The following is a 24,974-nucleotide window of genomic DNA, read 5'->3' on the forward strand; positions in this document are numbered from 1 at the left end:
CCGTCATGGAAAACCTGGAAAAGACATGAATTTAATGATCTCATTTACCAGGATCGATAACATAACGTGTTAGTCATTACTAAAAATCATTCAGGGCTGATTTGGTCATGAAAAACCTGGAAAAGTCATGGAATTTGCAAATAGCAATTTCCACACCCGAAAGTCAAATACACCTTCTGAGTTTTGGAAAAGTCATGGAAATTTGTTTCACAAACCTGTATAAAACCTGTTCAAGGATCATTGGACATTTGAAAATCCAATGACAATTCTGTTATTATTTATGGCTGTGATAAATGTTGTCGCTTTTAATGTTTTAGGAGAAACATGCATTTCAAACTGCCTTTAAAAGTCATTTTTAAAAACTAACCCCCAAAAAAGTCACAAAAAAATTTACAGGAAAAATTGCCAGACTCTTTAAAATAAAACCTGCCTTCCAAACCCCAGGTCTGCAGGTTTGGAAAGCATGTTTGTTTTTTTAAAAAAAAAAAAAAAAAAGCCTCCTCCTCCTCCCATAAACCAAAACGAAATAAAACACCTCAGAGCGATGCCATTTCATTCATCTTTCTCTGAGTCTGGAAGTTGATGGTCAACTTTTGGGATAAGTATGTGAAACAAAACAGTTTTTTCCTTTTTTCTTTTTTTGGATAATTTTCTCTTTCCAGATCTCTTTTAAAAACAAATTTTCTGCTAGTTTTTTTCAACTTTGGCCAGTTTCTTGTTCATTGCCTTTTTTCATGATTTTGAAAGAAATAAAAACTATTAGTCTAGTTTTCAAAGCTTTGTTTGTGAGAAGCATCTCAATACATCACAAGAAAACTGAAATAATCCAGGTTTCAAAGGGTTAAATGAACGGGGTTTTAAATACCTCAGCTGTTGTTCTGTGCTTCACTGCTGACTGCTGTTCTGTAAAACCACAAAACCTGCAAAACGTGCTTTCAACATGATTGAAAGTGCAGCACATTATTCATATCATACAGGTCAGATTATCACATTTTTACACTAAATGCTTTCTTTTAAAAATGTGTTTGTACATTGCTCCGAGACAAATGTCTCCATATTTGTGTATTTCTATTTGCAAAATATTGTGAGTTTTGCATTTGTAGGCATTTTAAAAGGTTTAATAATGACAGTCACTGACGCTCCTGTCGTAATACTGATGTAGTCCAGAGGGGCAGCGAGCGAGCGAGACTGAGTGGTAATATTGCACATTACCACTCAGACTTTTGATCTGTGCATACAGATATTGAGACAAAGCTATCCACACGTTTTGTTACATCATATTCAGCCCCTGAAACATTTCTCAGATTAAATCTCTCATGCTGGACCTGAACTGATGACCTGATCACAGCAGAGCTGCAGAGTAGCTGAGATCAGCAGGATCTGTGCTCCTGCTGTAGTTTCTTTGACTCTTTACCCACTGATCTGACTACACCAAAGAGCTGACCCCACGCTGCGTCTGTCCTGTGACACTCTGACAAGAAGACACCCAAGTCACGCTTCTGTACTGTAAACAACATTTATTCAAATGTACAAAATCTGATTAATCTTCATCCTCCTCCTCCTCTTCATCCTGGTTGATCTGGAAGTAGCGGAGCTCGTAGCTCTCCTTGGTATTGGCCACCACGCGCAGCCAGTCACGCAGATTGTTCTTCTTCAGGTACTTCTTGGTCAGATACTTCAGGTATCTGCGCACAGGAGACACAAACAGCACGTCAGATTCACTGTCGCATCATTCACTGTCGCATCATTCACATCATTCACTGTCACATCATTCACTGTCACATCATCCACTGTCGTATCATTCACATCATTCACTGTCACATCGTTCACATCATTCACTGTCGCATCATTCACTGTCACATCATCCACTGTCGTATCATTCACATCATTCACTGTCACATCGTTCACATCATTCACTGTCACATCATTCACTGTCACATCATTCACTGTCGCATCATTCACTGTCACATCATTCACTGTCACATCATTCACTGTCGCATCATTCACATCATTCAGTGTCAGGGCTGCTGACGAGTGGGATTTCCCAAATAACTCTTTGGACTAAGGCTGCTCTGTTGGTGCAGCATCATTTCATCTCTAAAGTCAGCTGCTGTCATATTCACTTGGCAGAGGCACAATATACACCAAGACATTAACCCTTTAAAACCTGAGCAAACTGGCTTGATTTCTTTCAAAAACACAGGAAGTTACAAGTTATGAGCTACAAGAAAATGACAGAGAATTTACCGTAAGAAGGGATTAAAGAAGGTGGTAAAAAAAAAAAAAAGTTCTTAAAAAAATTTAGTTTTTTAATTTAATTTCTTAATTTTTAATTTAGTCAAAAGTCAAAAGGTAAAAAAAGGAGAGATTTTAAAAAATTTAAAAGGTTAAACAAATGAGGGGGGTATAAGTACAGTTTTATGAGCATTTTCCACATTTTTATCTTCTTATTATTCATCTATCTTAATCTTTCTCTCTCACTTTCAAAAAACTAATTTTCAGGTAATTTTCTTTTTACCTTTTCCTAATTTCTTGCACTTTGTGGGACATTTCTTGCCAAGTCTTTTTTTTTTTTTAAAGAAATCAAACCAATGAGCTCAGGTTTCAAACATTTAAGTGTATGTGAAAAGCATCGAACACAGTACAAGAAGACGAATGTCACTACAGGTTTCAAAGGAAGTGTACGCCACAGCATTAGTGGTGATTTATTTACCAAATTGATTGTGCCCTGTCTCACTCACAATGCCGTCTTGTGGTCTCACTCACTCTGGTTGCATTTATTCTTTTGCGGCACGGTTTTGTTCTGTTTCGTGGCCGTCTGTCTGTTTGACAACTAAACCGTGCACTGAAACATGTTTCTGGAAATGTGAGGTGAGAGAGACATGACAGAACCAGAATCTTGATCAGCGCTGCCTCGTCGAACAGTTTGACCACAGTTAGACTCCTCGGCTCTCGCTGTTTTCTGTGAGCTGTGGCAGATTTTAGCAAATTACATGAAAAGCACTGAGGAGGCACCTGATTTTTTTTGTTTATTTTTACATATTATCTGTCTCATTTACTTCTGTGCAGATACAGTGACATTTTCAGAGCTCTACAGTGCGAGCAATTCACTCACAATAGCACCTAAACTGGAAAAGTAATTTAGGAGCACAGTGTGCGAGTAAAGGAAACGCCTTTCTTTAAACTAGAGGGCTCACGCTTCCAAGTCTGATTCTACTTCCAATGATTTGATGCCGACACCGCTCGATGCCACAAGTGCAACTACTAGTGCACATAAGGGTGAAAACACGAGTAATCTTTCAAAACATCTCGTGAAAGTGCATCACATACAGCCGCCTAACTTGAAGTTCATCTCCTGTTACCCCCCCACTTCAGCTGTGTCAGTCCATCTGCGATTTGCTCAGAGCAAGGCTGTTGCTCACTGTTAATTTGTCTTCTGTTCTTACATACATAAATATTAAAGCAATGGTAATTCTGTTCTTGAAGAACAATAAGAGTACCATTAAAGTACTGGATCAATAATCTGTATCGTATGAGTAGCAGTACTACTGAAATATTATATTCTGTACTGCAGAACCAATACAATACACAGGAAGGAACGCACATGCACGCACAGTATAAATAAGTATGCAATTATTGGTTTAGTAAACTAATAAACTTTAATGAGCTGTGCTCCTTGTTTTCTTTGAGTGCTCTTCAATATTTTCATTTAGGAGCACATGTACTCCTTGAGGAAAGTTAGTGTAGGGACGCCCAGCAGCTCAGCTGGTAGAGTGAGCGCCCCATGAACAGAGGCTGTGTCCTCACCACAACAGCCACCAGTTTGATTCCGCCTCTTTGCTGCATGTCATCCCCTCTCTCCAGCCCTTTCACATTTAAGCTGTTCTCAATCAAATAAAGACAAAAAAACTCAAAAATAATCTTCAAAAAAGAAAAAGGTTGGCATAGAGCACTGTTTCAGCAGATGTTATCATTAAAGTTGCCAGCTGTCATTAGTTTTTGTTGTTTTTACACCTGCATTAATGTGTCATCCACATTCAAACTCAGTGATGCTCAGTGTCAACTCACTATCCATGGGTCTGAAAGACGCACTAATATTTCTCCCAAAAATGCTACATTGTGAACAAATCAGTGATTTGTGAGCGCATGACAGCTGAATTGCTGCAGCTTGCACACCTGAGGTGTTCACACTGACGTCGTCGCTGCAGCAGAGCTACCTGCTGCTGTAACTACTGTATTTCCACAATTAAAAGCACATACTCTACTCATTCATGAAGATCTGAAGCCACTGTATTAACACTACAATCAGCAAATATTTCACAATAAAAAGCCTCGTGTCAACAACTGAAGGGACTCTGTCCACAGACACGTCGTCAAACGGCTTTTATTTGAAAACAGAAATAGGAATGGTTGAGTAAAACAGACAAATCTGTCTGACAGATTAAGACATAGACACAGAAACTGTAGTAAAAGTTGGTATAATGTCAATGTAATTTTCAAAGGACCATTTTCACTGTCTATTTTTTGCAGGAAAACATCACGTGAAAAAAAAAATTTGCAGCTGAACAGCAGTTATTTTTACCATATAAAAGGTTCTGCGACACACAGCCGCTGCTCACACAGGCAGTGTGTTATGAGCTTTAAAAGCAGTAGCTCCGTGTGTCTTCACTAGTTTTCAAAGTGTTTCTCATGTCCCAGAAACCACTGGGAGGGAACCTTGTGCTTCGGATGTAGTTATCATACTGTCAGTGATGTGGAGTGTTTCTGCTCCGGTGCTCTGTACGTCACCTCAATAAGCATATATTTTTAGCTTCATAAAATAAAATATACCAGGATTCATAAATATGCAGGATGTTTCCACAGACCCTCCGGTTATGTTACGTGCTGACGCCTGCTGTGGCAGCAGATACTGCAGCGTTTCCTCTACAATGTTACAGGTCTGCGCACTGCCACACCGATGAGACCCCCTGCCAGGCCTAAACGTTAGTTTAGGAGGAAAAACACAGACTGCCTCTGATTGGCTGGTACTCTGAGCCTTCGTTGGGTAGACTGTGTTATCAGAGTGGCTCCTTTAGAGACAGGGCAGTGTGTGTGTGGTGTTAGTGGTGGAGTGAAAGCAGCGAGCAGCTGATGAGAGTGTCAGTGAATGCATCGGAGTGTACGGAGCAGAGCAGAGAAACGGGTCTTTGCCGAGCGGTAAAAGCGGTGAGTTTAGCAGTAAACGTGAGGTGTGGGTCACAGTTTTTGGTTTATAAATGCTGTGGCTTCTCAGGACCAAGTGGAGCTCTGTGTTTTACTTTGCAGCTGCTGGATGAAACGGAAGGGAGTTAACCCTGAAGTTACTTCAGCCCTGAAGGTTAACAGATCTCCAGGTCTGTGCTCGCTGACTGCGGTCAGGGAGCTGAAGCAGGAAAGGTTGATGACTGGTTGGGTTCAGGGTAAGAATGTTAGGCAGCCAATCAGACACAGAGGAGGGCAGGTCATACCTCCAGGTTAGCGCTTTGCTAACTTAACCAGTGTTTCCTCTACACTCATTTAGGAGTGGCGGCCCGCCACTCCTAAATCCTACCCGCCGCTCCTTCAAATGTCGTTTTTTTTTGGGGTTTTTTTGGTTTTTTTTAAATTGCCTTTTTACTGACTCAAATTATGATGGTTAGGTAAAAAATTATGTTCACACTTGTAATCAAATGTGACGTGAGTGTAAATTATCTAACGTTAATGTTTTATGTAATCGTATAAGACAAGTAACAGACAGGGAGGAGCAGTGGAACAAAGTGAAGGAGAGCAGAGTACAGGAGGGGGAGTGCCGAGTGAAGGAGCAGGAGAGCAAAGTGATGGTGCAGGAGAGAGAGATGAGAGGAGAGGAGAAAAACATAAAGGGAAACACAGGCTATCAGGCTGGGACCCTAAATGGGTTGAAATTTTTTTTTTTAAAAATTATTGTTTCTATTCGTAGGTGAAGACTGACTTGAGAAACAGGCTGCAGGGGGATCACCTTGCAGCATGAATGCTGCTGAGCATCAACGGGCCACCTCTTGGGGAATTTCCGTACAACAGAGCCTTAGAGCTGTTCTACCAAAAACCTAGAAAAATCCATTGTTCTGAGCCTGGGTGCAAACTTTGCCACTGATTACAGCCCCATCAAGGAATTATTATTTATTGTTTTTATTATTTTATTGTTGAATTTTTGTTATTATTTTTTATTTTTACATTCAGCCTTTAAAAAGCGTCATTTGTTTACGCCGCCACGGCTCCCCGGAGAGCCTGCCCCCGCTGCTGAAAAAAATCCTAGAGGAAACACTGCTTAACTGTGGATAAAATGATATAATGGTGACGCTTCTCTACACTTTTCAAAGAGCATGAATCAAACTCTGACAGTGAACTGAGTCATTACATGTCGTTGTGTGATGCTCACAACAATTTATCCACCGCAAGGGAGAGACTCGCTGCTTCAAGCTGCAAAGCAAGTCACACAACGACAGCAAATCCCAATTACAAATAAAACAGGCTGTGCAGATTGTTTTGCTTTACTGAATCAACTATGGCAAGCTCGGATGAATGGACGTCTGCACGTGTCGACAGTGTTGCTGTTTCTACTCTTACTGACAGAATAGGGGATTGCGGATTCAAATTACTGCAGAGGGGAAAAGCCAAAGATCAGCTAAATGACCACACTGACACAATTCAAAAAGATAAAAACTGTAATACGCAACCCAATACATTCACTTTTTTCTCAACTGAGTCAGAAAGCAAAACTAAAGATGGAAAGGAGAGTGATGCTGTGATTAAACTTTTCTGTAAGTCAAAACAGATGAAGTGCAGCAGGTCATTCTGCACGTTCTGTAACATACAGCCTGTTCAGACTTCCTCTCCTTGTTTTGTTTATTTTGCTTCAGGTTTTTAATATACAGAGGGAACAAAACTATTAGCGCAAATAATCAAATGCTGATCTTCTGTTGCAGCGGACTGAAGCCAACCATACCGATAAATCATTCTAGGAGCCGTGTCAGTTTTTTCAGTGGGTACCACTGGGGCCTGAAAATAAGACTAAGGGGAAACAGTGTTGGCCACTCTGTTGTGTTGCTGGTGTTTGGCAGAGAGAGCAGGAGAGAGACCATTTTTCAGCGCTACTTTGAGGGAGCAACAGCTGATCGCCAGCAGCCAGCTGGCAGCTTATCAGCTGGTATTTAGAAAACCAGAGAGATGACTGGTTGCTCTGTGGGCTATTATCAAACGTCAGTCAAAAACTTGTGTTGATTGCTGATGGAAAACGGGAACCAACAGGATAAACAGGAAGGAAGTCCAGGCACTTCAAAAATGTGAAAAATTGCATTAATTGACATTAAACAGCCTATATAATAGTTGCTACATTATTAAAAAGCCAACATGTTTCAACTACTACCGCTCTTCATCGTAAAAAACTGCTGCCTATTTATTTTAAAAGAGAAACTACCAATGAGGACACTCAAACTCCACCAAGCAGTGGTGGAGGTGTGACTGTTACCTTTTGGAGAAGGGCACCTCAGAGGACACGGTGATCTTGCTCTTGCTCCTCTCGATGGAGACCACACCGTTGCCCAGGTTGCCGGCTTTCCCGTTCACCTTGATGCGCTCCTGAAGAAACTGCTCCTGGAAACAAAGCGTTTGAGGAAACATTACTGCAGGGTTCCCACACGTTTTCATAGACAACATTTCAAAACTTCTCCCTGTCTTATCAATGACCTGTGATACTTTCCTTCACCATCTGCTCAGTACTTTTCAAAAATATCTGATTCTGTTTCAACATAATTTTAACTGGAAGTTACGTAGTGAGAGAATGAGGAAGCAGAGGGTAAACAAAATGTTGTCACACATGGACCCATGTTAGACCTACGTTAAGTCATCAGCTACAGGAAATAAATCTGTGTTGCATTATGTGGAAGGTTATCCACCGAAGGTTACGGAGCAATTTCATTACACACATCAAAACTCATTACAAACGTCCAAAACTTTTTGTTTTTTTGGCAATTCCATGACTTAGCCAAGCCTGGAAAATAAGATTTTAAAATTCCATGACTTTTCCAGATTTTCCATGACCATGGGAACACTGTAACACACGCACTACTGACAGCCGCTGATCTGAGATCCAACATATAAGCAGTTTGTGGCAAATGCTCACTGTGACGGATGACTTCACATGAGCAAATGTTACGTCTCCATCAGTTTACATATCAGAGTACCATTGACTTTCACCAGGGGAAAGACAATAGTAATGTTGATTGGTGAAGTTGGTTATTTACATGTGAAACATCTGGCAAAAGCATGGGAGATGAGAAAACAAGCTCTTTATTAAGATAAACTGCAGATTTGTAAAACTTTTTTACATTGTACAATTCTTTTTTAATAGAATATTGGCGAAATATTAATTTGTAACCTAATTTGTTTTATAGATTTTTTGGCTGATATTTGTAACACTGGAAGATGACACATCCCTTAAAGGATGGGTCAGAGTCTGGCATAACACAAAAATAAAAACTTATTATCTTATTACTGCTACACAGACCAAAACACACGCACAGCTGCACGCTGACAACATGTGGTGGACTTACAAAGTTGGCGGCGTCCATGATGCCATCTTCCACAGGATGGGTGCAGTCCAGGGTGAACTTCAGGACCTGCTTCTTCTTCTTACCACCTTTGCCGGTGTTCTGCTTCTTCTGCTAACAGAACACAGAGCATGAACCTGAGCATGCAGCAGCTTCAGCGTTACCTGCAGGACTCATCCTTTCACAGTGATACTGCACACAGATGACCACATTTACAGCAGCGCAGCTCGCTGACAGATTCTCAGCTGCACAGACGACACCTGTCTTTCCCTCAAACTACAGTGGTTTTTTCAATCAAGGCTGGTGGGAAATTATTAGAAAACTATGTTACCTTGCTCTGGTGGACCGGAAGTTAGCGATAAACAACTGACTTCGTTGTTTAAGTTACCGATGATAGCAAACAAAATTCGATCTAATGTTACATTTCCAGTTAGCTCGGTGTCCACATTCAGGTTTAGGAGCTATAAAACAAGAAACGGGGCATGCTGACATTGTCTGCACCGTGTCACTAATGTTAGAGCTGTTAAGAATCGTCGTTGGCGTCAGTAAAGCCAAACCCCAATCATGCAGCCCCGGAGAGGCTAGCTGACTTCCAACGTGGTGAGCTGCAGTCTCTACCTTCCCATGCTAACAGGCTAACGTTAGCTCTGCGGCAGCCATAGGCCACCGAAAACTCAGCCAGCTGGGAGCTCCGAAAAACACTTTAAAAACCAAAACACAGCTCTGAATTTGGACGATGGTTGTTATAACAAAACTGTAATCTCATCCCGTTCGTTTTCTCTGGCTTTCACAACGAAAGATATACAATTCTGTCGGGTTTATTAACACGCGACTTTACTTACAATAGGCGCCATGGCGGAGAAGCTAGCAGAAAGGAAGAGCAGGTCGTGCGCAAGCGTCACATGTAGCTTACCAATCGAACACAGATCTCTTGGTTGAATCAGTGAATCTGAGATTGATTAACAGACTGGGATTTTTTTTCCTTTCCACACTGTGAAAGTCCGCTGAAAATGTCACTGGAAACGTCTACTGCAATATGTAAAAAACTTGACAAGATTTTATTGTATTTATTTGAAGGAACAGTCATTATTTGAGAAAAGATATTCTATACATCAGATAAAGAAATGGCAGTCTGGAAGTGCTCTGTTTTTAACCTTAAATGACGTTACTTATTAAGTGAAATGATTAACAAATTTGAAAAAGACGAAATTTGAAATTCTTACCCTAAGTATGGATTTCATGAGTGGAGTTACACTTCTGCTGAGATGTGGCTACAGAATTGAGAGGTTAGCTGTAAAATTAACATTAATTATTTTCATAAACAAGCTCTGTTGTCCTGTAAACTGAGAGAAACAAAACATTTTCCCAAAACGAATTATTCTATTTGGAAGAACAAGCATATTCAATATAAAATGTATATACAAATTAAATAATAAATCTTTTTAATTCAGAAAATTATTTGACAATGTTATCTGTAAAAAAGAAAATGTCAACCAACTTAAAATAATTTCTTAAATAGGTCACAAATAAATTAAGTCTTCACAACTCGGTTAAAAAGATATCTTTTTTTTTTTTTTTTTGAATATTTGGAAAATTCCACATCCACTGGAAGATGTGGGCAGACTACAAACCAGACTTTGACCACGGACATCAACAATATGGCAACACAAAAGGAGACCTTAAAAATAAAAGGGCAGTAAAGACAAAGATTATGTTTGATGAATTCCACATGAACTGAGGAGACAGTATTTATATCCCTCGTTCACTCTGTTGTTTTCACTGCTTACATGTACCCTTGCATGATTAGTTCTTTGTTCTATTGTATGTATGTTTGTTGAATAAAGAATTTAAAAAAATAAAATAAAAAATGCCAGTCACACAAAATAGATAATAAAATACAATAAATGACAATAAAAACAATAAAAATCTAAATCCATTACATAAAAGACCCAGTATAATCTTGCTCAAAGAAAAAGTTTATCGTTGAAATGTATCTAAAACTATGGATTTCAAAATGGACTCTGTGGTGACTAAAATAAATCAAAAGTGGACATTGATTGGTACTGTTTTGCCAAATGAAAATAATACTCTGCTTTGTTGTTGTTGTCATTGTTTTGACCTGGCCTTGACATCCAAATCTCTAGTTACTACATATCTGTTATAGGCCTACATACCTATGTTTACAGACATGCCCTCATTCTGCATTATTCAGTAAACAATTAAAAATACAGTTTGAGCAGGATTTAAATGCCCTCACGTTTTCACTGACTGAGCCACTGTGCCACCCAGCCGCCTGCTCACAGTGGTGGCAAACACATCGTGTGTCTTTTCAGACGGGGGGACTGTCAGAGACATGTATTATTGTGGTAAAGGAGAAAAGCGATTAATGAAGGTGTATTGTTCCTGTTCTTCATATGGATGCTGTGTTTTATTTACGTGAGTCTTACCTTTATTGTACTAAAATTTTAGGAGTTACTGTTCATTTGGAGCATTTCTAAATTTTACCTAACGTTCTTTGTGGGGGACAGTGACACTTGTGTCTCATAATTTCCAACTATTTTCAACACTTGAGGAAACAGGAAAAGCCCAGAGGCAGGCAGGAGAGCAGGGTGCTGAATGTTCAAGGGAGACATGTCAGCTGAGAGGCAGACTGACACCCAGCAGGGTTTACTCTTTATTTGGACAGGACAGATGTAAGTATGGAGGGGGAGAAAGAGGGGATGACATGCAGCAAAGCGCCACAGGTTGAAGTTAACCTGCAGCTGCTGCAGTGAGGACTGAGCTGCTGGGCACTCCAAATTTTACATGTCTTAAAAGTGAATGTAATTTAAACAGTGTGAATTAAAGCCAGAGTTAAATCTGTGTTGTGTGGAACAAAATCATTTGATTGCTTCCACAGTAGCTGAAGCCAGACTTATCTTAACACAATTATCAAAGTTAAATTACCTGAAAATGTCTTATTTACTGAAGTCTTTGTTTATCTCATTGTACATGAAGACCTAATCATCAAAAGACAGCCAGTTAATAAATCATATCTGCATAATGAGAGTAATAAAGACATCACAGTAATTCCTTTAAGTGTTTTGAGAATGAGAGCACAGTAATGAGCCAACACTTTCAGAGTTTCAACAGTTTAATACAGGCTTATGATAAATGGATACCTATACAGCAAAAGTGCAACAGATCCAAAACTTAACTCAGGTGCTCCATGCTGCAGCCGTCAGCTCACTGCACCTCGTACCCAGCACTGTCTTTATGTCACTCCACACACACATTTGCTACAAGTATGTCACTTTAAACTCAGACTGTAAACACTCTACACCCCAAAACACACATGCTCGCTTTCTCCAAAATACACAAGTGTAGTGTTTAGTAGATTGTGCCATTGGTTCACTAAATTAGCAAATTAGGGGGGATTTTCCTGTCTTTTTACATAGTCCTCATTGGGATGGGAAGCAGTCTATAATTTAGCATTTAGGTACAACATTATCACATCAGTTGAAGCAATAATGAAAGTATATTTCAATAGATGCCGTGTGTGTTCTTCCTGTGGTCAAAACGTTACTTATTTTTTGCAGAATAAAATCCTTCAAGGGGAGCTTCCTGATGTGCAGACCTCTATTTTTTTGGCTTATCTTGGATCCAGCACCCACTAAAGGATGTGCGTGTCTTTTTGAATCTCAGTTCGTCCTCTGGGCCACAGAGCTCCTCTGCTGTCCAAAAACTGGAACCATCAGTGAGCCACTCTGCTGCACTGAATGGCATGTTCCTTCATTAACATGAAAACAAACACACACACGTTTGTTTTGACTCAATTCAAAATTTGCTGAATTAATAATTTTTAGGCATGAATGAAGAGAACATGAAATGAAACATTAATGCTGACATTTGAACAGAGGTCTCACTCTCTCCTGCTGTGGTGATGGTGATGGATGCTAAGAGCAAAATCTGCATGGGGATGCAAGGGAAAGTAGTTTCTGACCAGATGTCCCAGGAAGGTTAATCAAAATGTGTAAGTATTGATTAACCCTTTAACAACTGGATTTGCATCAGTTTTCTCGCGCTGCATTCAGATTCTTTTCACTAGCATTTAAACCTCTGAAACCTGAGAAAACTGGTTTGATATCTTACAAAAACACAGGGAAAAATACCCATAATGAGCAACTTGACAAGAAATGTCCCACAAACTGCAAACGATCAGTAAAATCTACAAGGAAAGATTCTGAAAATTAGCTGGGAGGTGCTTATTTTCTATTAATTTTCTCGTAAGTTTTTTGCTAATTTCTTGCTATTTTTGGGACATTTCTTGTCAAGTTGCTTGTCACCATCTTCCCATATTTGTCAAGAGAAATCAAGCCAAATTGCTTAGGTATAAAAGGGTTAAGAAGCTCCAGAAGGAAAAAGTGGCAAAGGCCTCCTGGAGGTACAAATCTGAGCAGTAAAACAAGCATACCCAGCTGTTTGGGAAACCAATTACCAAGTTTGAAGGCCTTGGAAAATTTGCAAACCTTTCTGATGCAGATAATGCCCCTTTATTTATCTCCAGCCCAACAATGCCAGAGGAGGTTTTGGGAATACTGCAGATGTGCAGCAGTGCGCTGGATGGTGTCAGACAGGACTATCTCCTGAGGTGGGATTCTAATTGCAGAAAATTGGCTGATTCGTTAAATGTAATCTTGCATCATGGAAAATTCCTGAATGTGACAGGAACAGTCATCCACTGGTTAAAAAAAAAGACTGCATCTAAAGGCGTCTACGACAGGCAGACTGCTGTATTCCGCTCAGAAAACAGAGGCCTGAGTCTTGCAGAGTTGGAGAAACTCAGATCAGGTGTGACTGAGGTATCTGTGATGAATGAGGAGACGGCAGGAGGAACTGTGACTCATCTAGTGGATAAACGCAGGATTCCCACTGTTCCTAACTCGCAAAACTATAGCCAAGGGAACATCTTTGAGATCTGTTTAATGTGTTGAAACATCAACTACTGTTTAAGGATTTGTTCAATTAAGTTGTGTACATAAACCATCAGTTATATTAAGTACAAGCTTGCAAGATATAATTGAGGGCACAAAATATTAGTTTGCACAAATTACCATAAAACTTCAAATATGAGTCTCTCCCAATTAAACGCCCAGTCCCTTTTTACTGGCCTGGTGTGGCGACACATTTGGACAAATAAAGGCCTGTCTCAATTAGAGGCCCGGTGTGGTTACGATGCAGTTCATTTTATAGAAGTTCTTTGACCACCTATGTCAGTGAGGTAACTAAAGATAATGTTAGTTAGCTGCTGATCAACTGTTTTGTGTGAAAGAAGTAAAAGTCTCTCCTGCTGAGTTCAGTGGTTTAAGCAAATAATAGCCTGGGCTGTTAATTAAAGTTTTATGGCAGTTTTTATTTTGCTCTGTTGCTCCTGCTCAACTCTGTGACCATCATGACCATGCTTGGATAATTTTTAGATCCCCGCTGTCCTCTCATTTCTATCCTGATGGGAATCAGTTGAGTTTGTTTATAGATTAGTTAAGCAATGGAACAATCTTCCAAAACCACGGAGTATTTCCAAACACTCTGAATATCATTCAAGCTTTCACTGTTGACATAAGCTCATTCAGACATGGCACCGCAACACCACTGCTGCTTAGAAACACCACTGGATACCTTTCAGTGTAAAAAGTTTAGAGTATTAGAGCTGTAAAAGGAGAAGCGTGATGACGTGATGCTGAAGAAAATAACAGTAAACGGTCTAGTGCTGTTTAGGACAGTGACTTCTCACAAAACAAAGCAAAGACAAGATTTATAAATTAAACAACAAAAAACAATCCAGGGAGGTTATAACGCAGGAAGTGCTATCAGCACTTCCATTTGTGTACTGATGATGGTCAGGAGGTAAAGCCAGCTCTTATTTTCTTAGACAAAACACAACCTCTAGAATGACAATCCATCATGCCACCTGCCCCTGTGTACACAAACATGTCTCAAATGACTGTGAAACAGAACAATTGTGAACAGGCAATATGTGTATTGTCACTTTACGCAGCTTTGTAAAAAAAAAATTTAAATCCACTTGACAAAGTTTCATTCACACTGGTGTTGTGATTTGAGTGTTTTAGCCTGAGTGCACATTTAGGGAGTGGATATCAGGGTTGGACATAAAGCAGGCCACTGTTGGCCTTATATTCACTCATCTGTAAACAATGATGCTTCCTCACTAACTAAATTTAAACAGTCCTGTAAACCTGGTAGAAATCTTTACTTTCTTTAAAGTTTTATTCATTCTAATATTCTTAAATAAAGCCTCTGAGAGTAAATTCTTAAATTAAAAAAATGTAACATCACCTATTGCACCATTTACCGTTGTTAGGATGCACTGGTTCACCCAGGTGGACCCCCTCTGTAAAGGAGCAAGATACAAAGCTTTCAGAGATACCCTTAAAGACTAGACAGGGTGGAGGTCTGCATTTAGATCCCATCAGACACAGACCTACAGAGAACAGACTCCAACATAACACGCTTCAAATCATTACAACAAAAGAGACACGGAGAGGATTGGTCCTGACAATACAAACACGTTATTTATCCTGCTCACTTCACACGGTCCATCAGCCTCAGTGATGATACGCACAGATCAGAGACCTGCAGCAACACAACAGGGCCCGACCAGACCTGATAGGACAGAAAGCCAGCCTCGTGTCCTCATGGGGACAGCTCCTGGACACAGAGTGGGTCTGTGAGGAGCTCTGCTACAGGGGTTTGCTGACTCAAAACTACATGATAACATTTCCAGTGGAAATTTTCTTTAATTGTTTCTGAGGTTTATAAGTGGGGACATTTAGGGACAGTGAAGGATTAGCTGAAATAGGGACAGTGGTGGCGAATTCTTTTAAGTATTGATGATCATATCATTTAAAAACAAAACAAACAAAAAATTAGTAAACTAGGCTTGGACGGTATACCAGGGTATTTCAAAATCTAAGACAGAAAGCTGAATTCATAAGGAGTACATAAGGAGTACAGATGTATTTCTGTTTAATAAGGAAAATACCTGTGAGAATATTACTTTTCTTAACATTTTGTGGGTTTCCACTGTGTAATTACAAGTCTGACTGGCCGTTTGGGAGAGGGTACAAAGGTATGAAAAATTAGATACAGCCCAAGCCTATATCAAACCCAGTGGATTCCCTGTGAATCTCAAACATCTGCATTCAAACTCCAGAGAATGGCCATTTCTCTCTCTGCTGATAGATGATGCCAAAGGGCCCAGGGTAATATATGAACACGACAGGTGATGAGTGAAAACGCTAAGCATGGTCTAAGCATGCAAACAGAAGCAACTGAAACACATGGCGTGGCCGTTATAGGAATACATGTAGTACAGTGGAGGTTGTCTGGTCTTTAACTGGATTTTGGAAGTTGGTAGAAAAACAGCAGCCCAGCTGCCCGCCGCCTCCTAGCTGTCACATTCTCTGTCTGTGAGCTACAGGCTCTCAGACAGCTGCAGGATTTCCCTCTGGAGGGCAGCCACAACGGCAGACGCTACACATCTACCAAGTCTGACCTGCCTTAGTGCTTTAAGTCTGTTAGGTCCAGCATCCAGCTCCTCGGACTAGTTGACACGGATGCCTGAGATGAAGGGCAGCCCAGTGGGAACCTTCTTCTTGTACTCCACATAGTCCTCAGCGAAGAAGTGGATGAGGGAGAGCTCCTCCTCCTCGATTCGCTCCCTGAAGAACCGCCAGCTGGCTATCGTGTAGCCCAATATACACACTGGGTTACACAGCATGACCTGAGACAGCCAGCAGACTCATCAGTAACAAGTGGAAACATGTGGGTGAGAAGAAAATCTGGTTCTGAGGCCTAAATTATCAAAGGTGCATCTGTGACATTAAAAGTAAACAGGATCTGAAATTAACACCCAACAAATGCCAAATGTGGGTAGATTTTTCACTTGGCAAGTAAATCCTGAGAGGTTATCAAACACACTTGTAGGTAAATGTTTGTAGGAGTCTGTGTGGTGTTTGGTGTCATTTAGGGGCGCCCAGCTCTGCTGCTTCCTAGCTGCTCCTGTGCTGACAGTCTCGGGTGCTACTGATATCATCAGCTGATCTGCTTAACTATCACCTGCTGCAGTCCGCTGCTAACTAGCGCTGTGCTCACACTTATGAAGGCTATGAAATAACAAGGAGGCTCTGTAGTTTGAACCAAGATGGCAAACTCTTCATTGCCTCCTACATTTAATTCAATTAAATTGAATTTTATTAATAGAGCCCATTATCACAAATCACGGTTTGCCTCAGAAGGCTTTACAGTTTACGACATCCCTCTGTGCTTTGACCCTCACATCAACTAAGGAAAAACTCCCTAAAAAAAAAAACTGAAATGGGGGAAAAAAATGGTAGAAATCTCTGGAAGAGCGACTGAGGAGGGATCCCTCTTCCAGGACGGACAGATGTGCAACAGATGTCGTAAAAAACAATTAAAATACAGTAATGACAAAAGGAAAGAGAAAGAGAGAGAGGAAGAGAGAGGGAGAGATGCACAGCAATAATAGTAACAACATATCATATAACAATAGTGACAGACGTAAAATTACTTAATGCACTCTATGATAGCATGTGATATTATGTGCAAATATCGTAAGTATTGATAAGAGTCGCATGTGTATATTAATATAAATTGTCAACAGCAGTGTATTACTATCACTTCCTCCCTTCTTACCTTTCACCATAAAAGCCCTAGACATTCACACTGCATCACAGAGTGAACTTAATCACAAACTGAGGCTGTGGTGATGAGCTATTCAAAAAAGCAATTAATCATTTCGATCAGTAAAAAATTATGCTTGGCTGGTGGATATTTTCATCTAGCACCTTGTCGGTGAGTCAGAAAGTGAATTTTGGACACTGGAGGTAGGCAGTAAAGGAGGCAACCTTACCAGCCACAATAATGACCCATGTCAGCCATAAGATGGACACATAGTATCAACGGGCTATTGATGGGAACCAGGGGGCTGCTGTTCAGGGTTTCCCACACATTCATTTATTAATGGTGGCCTGCAATAATTTTAATGTATTTGTGCCCATCTCAGATTATGATGACGGAGTCTACAAAAGATTCAAATAAGGGATCATTTTGAGTAGCAGCATTATGAGAAAGAAACATAGCTGATATTAAAATATTGTACAGCATCCTGTCTGTGGGGACTGAGCTGAGGATGAGCAGGGCTGCAGGAGCTCACCTGTGTTCCTGTGCTCCAGTAGAACCAGCCCACATAGGAGGGGTGTCTGAAGTAGGAGTAGACCCCGCTGGTGACCAGCACATGGCTCTGGGCCTTCTCATTCTGGACAATGTGGTTGAAGTTGGAACCGGCCGTCAGCATGGCCGCCTTTCGCAGGCCCTCACCACACAACACCATGAGCAGACCCACGACACTAAGCCAGTTCAGCTGCTTCAGCTCTGAGAGAGAGGACGGGCTGATAAGTACTGGTGGACACATGAGGAGTTACAGTATGAGGTATGTTCTGGTTTGGCTTGGGCAGTATCACAGTATTACCGTACGCCAGAGTATTAAGAAATCCTGGAGGTATGTTTTTCAATACCATCACAAACACAGGCACTCCTCTGTCTACTAGTGCACAGTACACAGCATGCACCACCAGAGCTCAGTCTCTGGTCTCTACTGGTGGAACAGGCAGCTGAGCTGCAAGACACAGGGACACCTAGTGGTTGAGGGAGAAGTTACAGGACCGTAAACAGCTAGCAGTTAGAGAGAGAGCGTGGGGAATAACTATGGTGTAAGATAGCTGTCAAAAAGATGTATCCATAATTAATCATTCTTATTCGTAATTTTAACAATTTCTATGTCAAAAAAGTTGTTTTACACTAAATTCTGTTGTCATATACATGAGTCTGTGAAATCGGGTTCAAGTTTGGATTGTTTTTATATGAGTTTGAGTGTAAAATCTGTGAGTGCAAAGTCTTATGAATGCAACTCACGTTTCTACTACTACGAAGTTTTCACTGTGAGCACGAATCCAAGTTTACGGGTACGAATCGAAAAGCGCTGAAATGACGTCACTGAGGTCACAGTCAGGTTGCATTTGTGCTCACAGTGAAGACTTCGTAGTAGTAGAAACATGAGTTGCATTCATAAGACTTTGCACTGAAAGATTTTACACTCATATAAAAATAATCCAAACTCGAACCCAATTTCACAGACTCACGTATATGACAGCAGAATTTTGTGTAAAACAACTTTTTTGACATAGAAATTGTTAAAATTACAAATAAAAATGATTAATTATGGATACATCTTTTTGACAGCTATCTTACACCATAAATAACTACATGTTTTTTTACATCTAACTTGGTGAATTAAGGATTTATTTCAACCAAAGCAGAGCTGGTGATTGTTGAAACAGTGGACTTACTAACTAGATTAATAACAAGAGTTACCAAGATGGTCTGGATGAGTTTTTGTTTTGTTGGTCGAGTTTGAATGAAGTATGTTTTATGATGACTTAATGAGGCAATTAAGCCTTGTCAGTCTTCTGTGACAGAGAGTAAGGTAAATTCAAAAAGGTGTACAGATTTATTTCTCATTTAATAAGGAAATACCCTTTTTACACTAAAATAAGTGTGTGCACGCTGGTTTTTCAAAAACTAGTAAACCCACTAAATATAAGAGATAGACTACATTCCCACTGCAAGTAGCAGACCAGTGAACACACCGCTGCCTCAGATGAGTCTGCCTTTCTGTCAGCTTGTGTGTGTGTGTGTGTGTACTGCATGTTTGTGTTTTTGGGGTGGTGGGGTGGTAGTGGAATAATGTTTTAATGCTGCTTAGGAGGAGACGGGTCGTAATTTGTGACGGCGAGCCATTGCATGTCGCCTGTTAAGGAGCTGAAATTACCGCATTCGCCCAGGTGTTGAGCTCCCATCAATGCCCATTGGAACCAAAGGCGATAAATAACTGTCTACTGCAGAGTCATTTGCCCCGGGTGTCCATCCCATTGCATTAAAAGCCAGATGTTAGTGGGTGTTAGTGGTTTTTTTTGTGCAGTGGGAATGAGGCTTTAGTCTGAAAAGCTAAAATTAAGTAGTGCACTTGCCAGGAGGGTGGGGGGCTGTAGGTAAGTGTTAGCACCATACACTTATGCCATCATATACCATATACCCCGGCGGAATTTCAAAAAGATATGAAGGCGTGAAATCTTACGTATAGCCTAAGCCGTTTTTTCTGTCTTCTGCATCTCTTATGGAGCACCTAGTGTTCATTGTCTGTATGTGTGTGTTTTTGTAAACTTTTTGTAAAACTTTTTGAGTGCCATCAACAAAACACACAACACCAGTTGTGAGTGGACTAACGATGAGACTGAAGACACACCAACCTGGAACGATCAGTCTCTCCACAGTGAACTCCACCCATGATGAGACTGCAGCCAGGGTGTATTCCACGCTGTGGTTGAGCAGGAAGGAGTCCAGCGACAGGCTGCGAGGGTTAATGATAGCCGTCACCAGGTACTCAGAGTAATGGAAGAAAGACAGCGAGCACATGTACCTGCACAGAGAAAAACATTACCACACATGTTCAACTGCAGCAGACCTGAACTACAAAATACATGCAATCTGCTCCATGTCTTTGTTAACTGCATCTCTGTGGCTCAACAATAACTAAGGAATGATCACTATTGTGGTTTCAGTCAAACTGAACTCACTGTGAGTCTGTAGTGTAGAACAATACAAAACCAAAAAGTCTGTTAATAAACACATGGATATAAGATTAACCTAAATTAAACAATGAGATTTCTACACAGCCTCTCTTACATAAAGTAATAAACTGACCATACTAAATGAGAGATGGATGAAACATATCTACTTACCAGCCAAAATGTGTCCAAGTGGTTTCAGAGCAGCTTATAATTAAACCACAGCCAAAAGTGACTCCCAGAAAGCAGGCTCTCACAGCAACCTACAATGAGTTAAGACATTCAGATTATCCTGGGTCAAACAGCTAGCATTTCCTGAGCAACACCCTGTTCTGCTCTAGCCAGCTTTAAAGGAATAGTAATGTTTTTTTCTACTGGGGTTGTATGAGGTGTGTACCCATTAGTCTGTGTATTACCTACAGTAGATGCAGTGGTGGATGAAGTACCCGAAAGCCATACTTATGTTACCAGAAAATGACTTTGGTAGAAGTTGAAGCCATCTATTAGAATATTACTTGAGTTAAAGTCTAAAGTATCTGATATTTACTGTACATAGGTATCACACGGAATTTTGTTACTAAATGTGATTAAGTATTGAACATGAAAGTACAAGTAAATGCTGGTAATAAACAGGAGTCAGAATTCTGAGGATTATGAAGTTAGGGCTGGGCTTTTTACTGGTTTTAACAGATGATATCACATCACCCCAATCCTGGCTTCCCTCCACTGGCTCCTTGTTTGTTTTAGAATTGATTTTAAGATTTTACTGATCACTTTTACAACCCCATATGAGCCAGTCGGCAGCCCTAGATCCTCAGGTGGGGCCCTTCTGGTCGTTCCAAAGTCGATGCTTAAATCTAAAGGTGACCGTGTTTTGGCCGTCAGGACCCCTCAGCTCTGGAACGACCTTCCTGAGGAGATCAGTATATGTTAATAATAATAATAAAAAAATAGTGCGGACGTTACACTTGAAAATATAATTGGTTTTTTTTTTTTTTACAGCTTTAAGGATTTAAAGGAAACCTCTAAGCTTCAGGTTCTAACACACTGTTGTGGAAAATCATTACTCGCCTTCTCTGCTGCGGGATGCCATTTGCTGCTCCCATCATGAAGTCTGTCTTAATGTCCGGTGGAACGTAGGCATGAGCATGAAGCATCTGATCTGACATGCAGCCTGAACTTCACTGGAAATCAGAACCTAACTGCAGCTCTCAGAGCACCTGTCTGTACTCGCCCTCCTGTGATTAACCTGTGCTCTCACTTAGGAGCAAGGACCACTGATTCACCAAACCTGCTCATTTTATTTTGTAGAAATGCAGTAATGAAAATGTGTAGGACATAGATACTGCCGTAAATCTACGAAGAAATGTAATGGAGTTTACGTATAAACTTTATTTAGGAAATGTAGTGGAGTAAAAGTCAAAGTTGACAGAAATATAAAAACTTGAGGAAAGTACAGATAGTCCCCAAAATACTTAAGTATTGCAACAAAATTTTAATACTTCATTACATTACACCACTGAATAGATGGCAGTCGGCATGCCCACAGTTTGGAGAAGCAGGCTGGAGTCTGATGGAAGCTAAGCAATGTGCTGGTGTGGAGGGGTCAGCAACAAAATGTATTTTAGCCACCTAAAAACAAATTGTCAATATCAGTTTACGTATATGTTTTATTGAAAATGTTTTCACCACTTTACCTTTCTGTCAAACAGCCTTTTCTGACTGCAAAGCTGCTAACAGCTTCAGTTACTATCTATGCTCTCGTCAAAGCCACCAGACTCTGTTGAGAAAGTCATTTAAGCTCTGTGAACACAGGAGCTGCTGGTCTACCACTGCTTCTATCAGTTAGTGTGTTACTATTATTGAATCTGAATTAACCCCTTTTTAAAGGCCAAAGTCACACAAAAACACAAACTAACTGATCGGGGCAGCAGTAGACCAGCAGCTCCTGTGTCCAGTGATGTTAAATCACTGTTTTTCTCAATGGAGTCTGGCTTTGAAGAGAGTGATGTAACAGCTTCATTTTCCCGCCGGAAATCACTGTCTGATATTAAGGTACAGCAATTAAAATACTCTTAATACAGCGAACACCCAAAGACAAATTGACCTTTTTAGGTGGGACTTTTTTTTAGGTGGCTAAAATACATTTTGTTGCTGACCCCTCCACAGCAGCACATTGCTTAAAAATTGGACTCCAGCCTGCTTCCTCAAACTGGGACTGACATCTACTGTATGTAATAAACTAACTATAGGTAAATAACCCATACAACCCCACTTCAAAAAATATCTGAACTGTCCCCTTAACACCAGTTGGCCTCATTTCTACGTCAGATTTACAGCAGATTTCAGTGCACTTCATATCTGACATTTTAATTATGTACCAGCTGGTGATAAAAGCACATCCTGAGCATTACATGGAAGCAGATATGTACAATAATCAGCAAACGCTCTTAAATTTGGTTTTATTTTCCACCATCTTCAAACTACAACTTACAGTTGCAAATCAACTCTAAATAATAATAATAATATTTTAAATGTAAATAAATAAAATTTTAAATGTAATAAATAAATGTTGAAAATAATAGATAAAAAGTAGAAATTAAGGACAGGTGTACCCGACTCTAGGGTCTTAATCTGTGCCTTTATTTCTAATACAATTACGACTTTAATCTAATAATAGAAAGAAAATACCTCTTTATTCTCGTTATATTATGACTTTATTCCCGAAATCTAACTTTTTTTTTCTTTTTTTAGCATGGCCCTAATCTCCGTCGTATTAAAATTTCAGCTGACAATATCCAGGTCAATTACACTCCACATATACAGGGACAGCAGTGACTGACCACATCTCTGGACTGTGCTCTGTGTCACGACATACAGATAACCTGTCAGGGCTTTTCTAACATTAAACTGAACACATGACAGTATGGAGTGAGTGCAGCTGCTTTAGCAGGCTTAGCTTTCTATTTTGAGCAAATCACAGCCTGCTGTCCTCTTCCTCTTTTCTTAACAAGATTACCGCCAGTCTAACGTTAGCTAGCTAGGTGATTCCCAGTAGCAGCTACATTAAAGTTTAATGGCGTTGTGTCAGACAGCTGTGTCAGTACTGGCTCGAGGCAGATTAAATACTTTACAGCTGGTTAGCACGAAAACTTCTGTACGCTTTCCTGAACATGAGATAAAAAGAGGATGAAGTGAGGAAGTTGGCTAACGGTCTGAATGTGTACCGGAACAGCTTACCTTGTACAGAGGTCCTCTGTATATGATTAGCAAGAGGCCGTTGATAACTGCAATGTGGATACAAATCACTATTTTTCCGGGAGTTTCCGTCAAATAATCAAAGACCCAGTCGAGATGTCCAAACCACGTTCTAATCAATGGGATTATAACCACGCTGAGTCCTAAAACAAACGCTTTTACACTTACTCTACCTTCTAGCACCAACTTACTGCCTGCCATGATGGAAGTACTAAGATCCACGACCCAACTATCGCGAGACCTACACGGCAACCTCGTGATGTCCATGTACGGCTTTCACGTGCTGGCTGGAACAAATGTGTAATGACAGCACTCTCCTGGTCTGTATGGGTAACTCTGAGAAGACACAAAGCGAACTTTGATTTAAAAGCATAGGTTTTAAACATAAAAAATAACAACATATTTGCTTATTGAATTTCAATGAAGGGGCGGTAGAGTCTGTTAGGATTCAAACTCAAGTGAAATGCCCCCATCAGTAAATAAGAAATGTCCAAAATAAGAGCTACAAATTAGCTTGATCAGAGGAATAAACAAAACTGTGTAAGAACACAAAATAATTATAATATAATAAGTACTAATAAGTACAAAATTCACTTTCTAATTAAATCAGGGATACACCGATTTTGAAATTCTGGGCTGTAGAAAGGTTCAATATGACAATTTGGTCTATAGCCAATAACAATACAAATATTTTAATATTGTTGTTACTTTATTTTTTCGACACTAGAAAGGACACCAACTTACATTACAAGTGAACAACAAAACAAAACAAAATTCTCACCATGACCCTTAGAAGGGTCCCTAGTTATCATTGCGGATAATTGTAATAAATATTTATAATCCAGTGTCTAGATTTCTTTTATTTTTTTTCTTTTCTCTTATTATCTCTTGTCCAGCACCTAGTTTTTTGTCGTCTGGTTGTGCATGGTTTTGTGAACTTTTTGATTAGAAATTTCAAAAGCAGATTTTAAATATACTTTTTTCAGTGTTCGGAAATTCAGATTTAAAAAGGTTAAGTTTCAGCATTATATATTAGATTAAGGTGGCTCAGATAAAAAAAATGATGTTGAAAAATGTTAAAATAGCAACATCCAGGCTACCCAGGACAGGATGGGCAATCCAGTCTGAATGCAATCAAACCAACTTTTGGCCTTTTATGTCAAGGTCTGTCAGTCATGTGATCCAACAACGCAGCTTGAATTTTTACATGTAAATTTGAAGAATCAAATTTAGCAACCTGAATCTATTTTCTCTGTATTTCTGAAATTCTGAAACTGAATTTTGGGATCTAAAGTTGTAGACACTGAAAAAAAAATCTGCTTCTGAAATTGTAAATCAAGAATTTCATATTTTAATTTCAAAGAGTTGAATTCAGAACAAATAAATGTAGATGCATGGTTTCAAATATAAAACAAATAATTTCTATGAA

General features: G+C 39.9%; 2 protein-coding genes across 3 annotated transcripts; both read right to left on the reverse strand.

Moving 5' to 3' along the window:
* Nucleotides 1-1,497: 1,497 nt before the first annotated feature.
* On the reverse strand, nucleotides 1,498-9,546 carry LOC121947334 (large ribosomal subunit protein eL22). Of its 2 annotated transcripts, none has more exons than XM_042492340.2 (4): nucleotides 9,428-9,546; nucleotides 8,589-8,696; nucleotides 7,505-7,629; nucleotides 1,498-1,685 (listed from the first exon to the last, which is right to left on the reverse strand). In XM_042492340.2, exons 1-4 carry the CDS (start codon nucleotides 9,437-9,439, stop codon nucleotides 1,541-1,543), a joined length of 390 nt encoding a protein of 129 aa, XP_042348274.1. In that variant the 5' UTR covers nucleotides 9,440-9,546; the 3' UTR covers nucleotides 1,498-1,540. The 2 variants fall into 2 exon arrangements, with proteins under 2 accessions (XP_042348274.1, XP_042348273.1); XM_042492339.2 differs by having other exon boundaries at nucleotides 8,589-8,699; nucleotides 9,428-9,536.
* Nucleotides 9,547-11,700: 2,154 nt separating this feature from the next.
* On the reverse strand, nucleotides 11,701-23,789 carry icmt (isoprenylcysteine carboxyl methyltransferase). The gene is made up of 5 exons (XM_042491892.2): nucleotides 23,528-23,789; nucleotides 20,462-20,550; nucleotides 19,970-20,139; nucleotides 17,818-18,035; nucleotides 11,701-16,365 (listed from the first exon to the last, which is right to left on the reverse strand). The coding sequence occupies exons 1-5, from the start codon at nucleotides 23,744-23,746 to the stop codon at nucleotides 16,186-16,188; spliced, it is 876 nt and encodes a 291-aa protein (XP_042347826.1). The 5' UTR covers nucleotides 23,747-23,789; the 3' UTR covers nucleotides 11,701-16,185.
* Nucleotides 23,790-24,974: the final 1,185 nt, after the last annotated feature.

This window comes from Plectropomus leopardus, chromosome 9, assembly GCF_026936395.1.
Source record: "Plectropomus leopardus strain MGB_pleo_1.0 chromosome 9, ASM2693639v1, whole genome shotgun sequence".
Lineage (NCBI taxonomy): Eukaryota > Metazoa > Chordata > Actinopteri > Perciformes > Serranidae > Plectropomus > Plectropomus leopardus.

What these genes read in the sequence shown, in the direction of transcription:
- LOC121947334 (XM_042492339.2), bottom strand. An exon ending in TCATGGACGCCGCCAACTTT is followed by an intron (nt 7,630 to 8,588) that starts GTAAGTCCACCA and finishes CTTTGTTTCCAG; the next exon opens with GAGCAGTTTCTTCAGGAGCG. An exon ending in GAGGTGCCCTTCTCCAAAAG is followed by an intron (nt 1,686 to 7,504) that starts GTAACAGTCACA and finishes TCCTGTGCGCAG; the next exon opens with ATACCTGAAGTATCTGACCA.
- icmt (XM_042491892.2), bottom strand. Translation starts at nt 23,746, where the DNA reads ATGGCAGGCAGTAAGTTGGTGCTAGAAGGTAGAGTAAGTGTAAAAGCG. An exon ending in ACAGAGGACCTCTGTACAAG is followed by an intron (nt 20,551 to 23,527) that starts GTAAGCTGTTCC and finishes AACTCATTGTAG; the next exon opens with GTTGCTGTGAGAGCCTGCTT. An exon ending in GGAGAGACTGATCGTTCCAG is followed by an intron (nt 18,036 to 19,969) that starts GTTGGTGTGTCT and finishes CCTCTCTCTCAG; the next exon opens with AGCTGAAGCAGCTGAACTGG.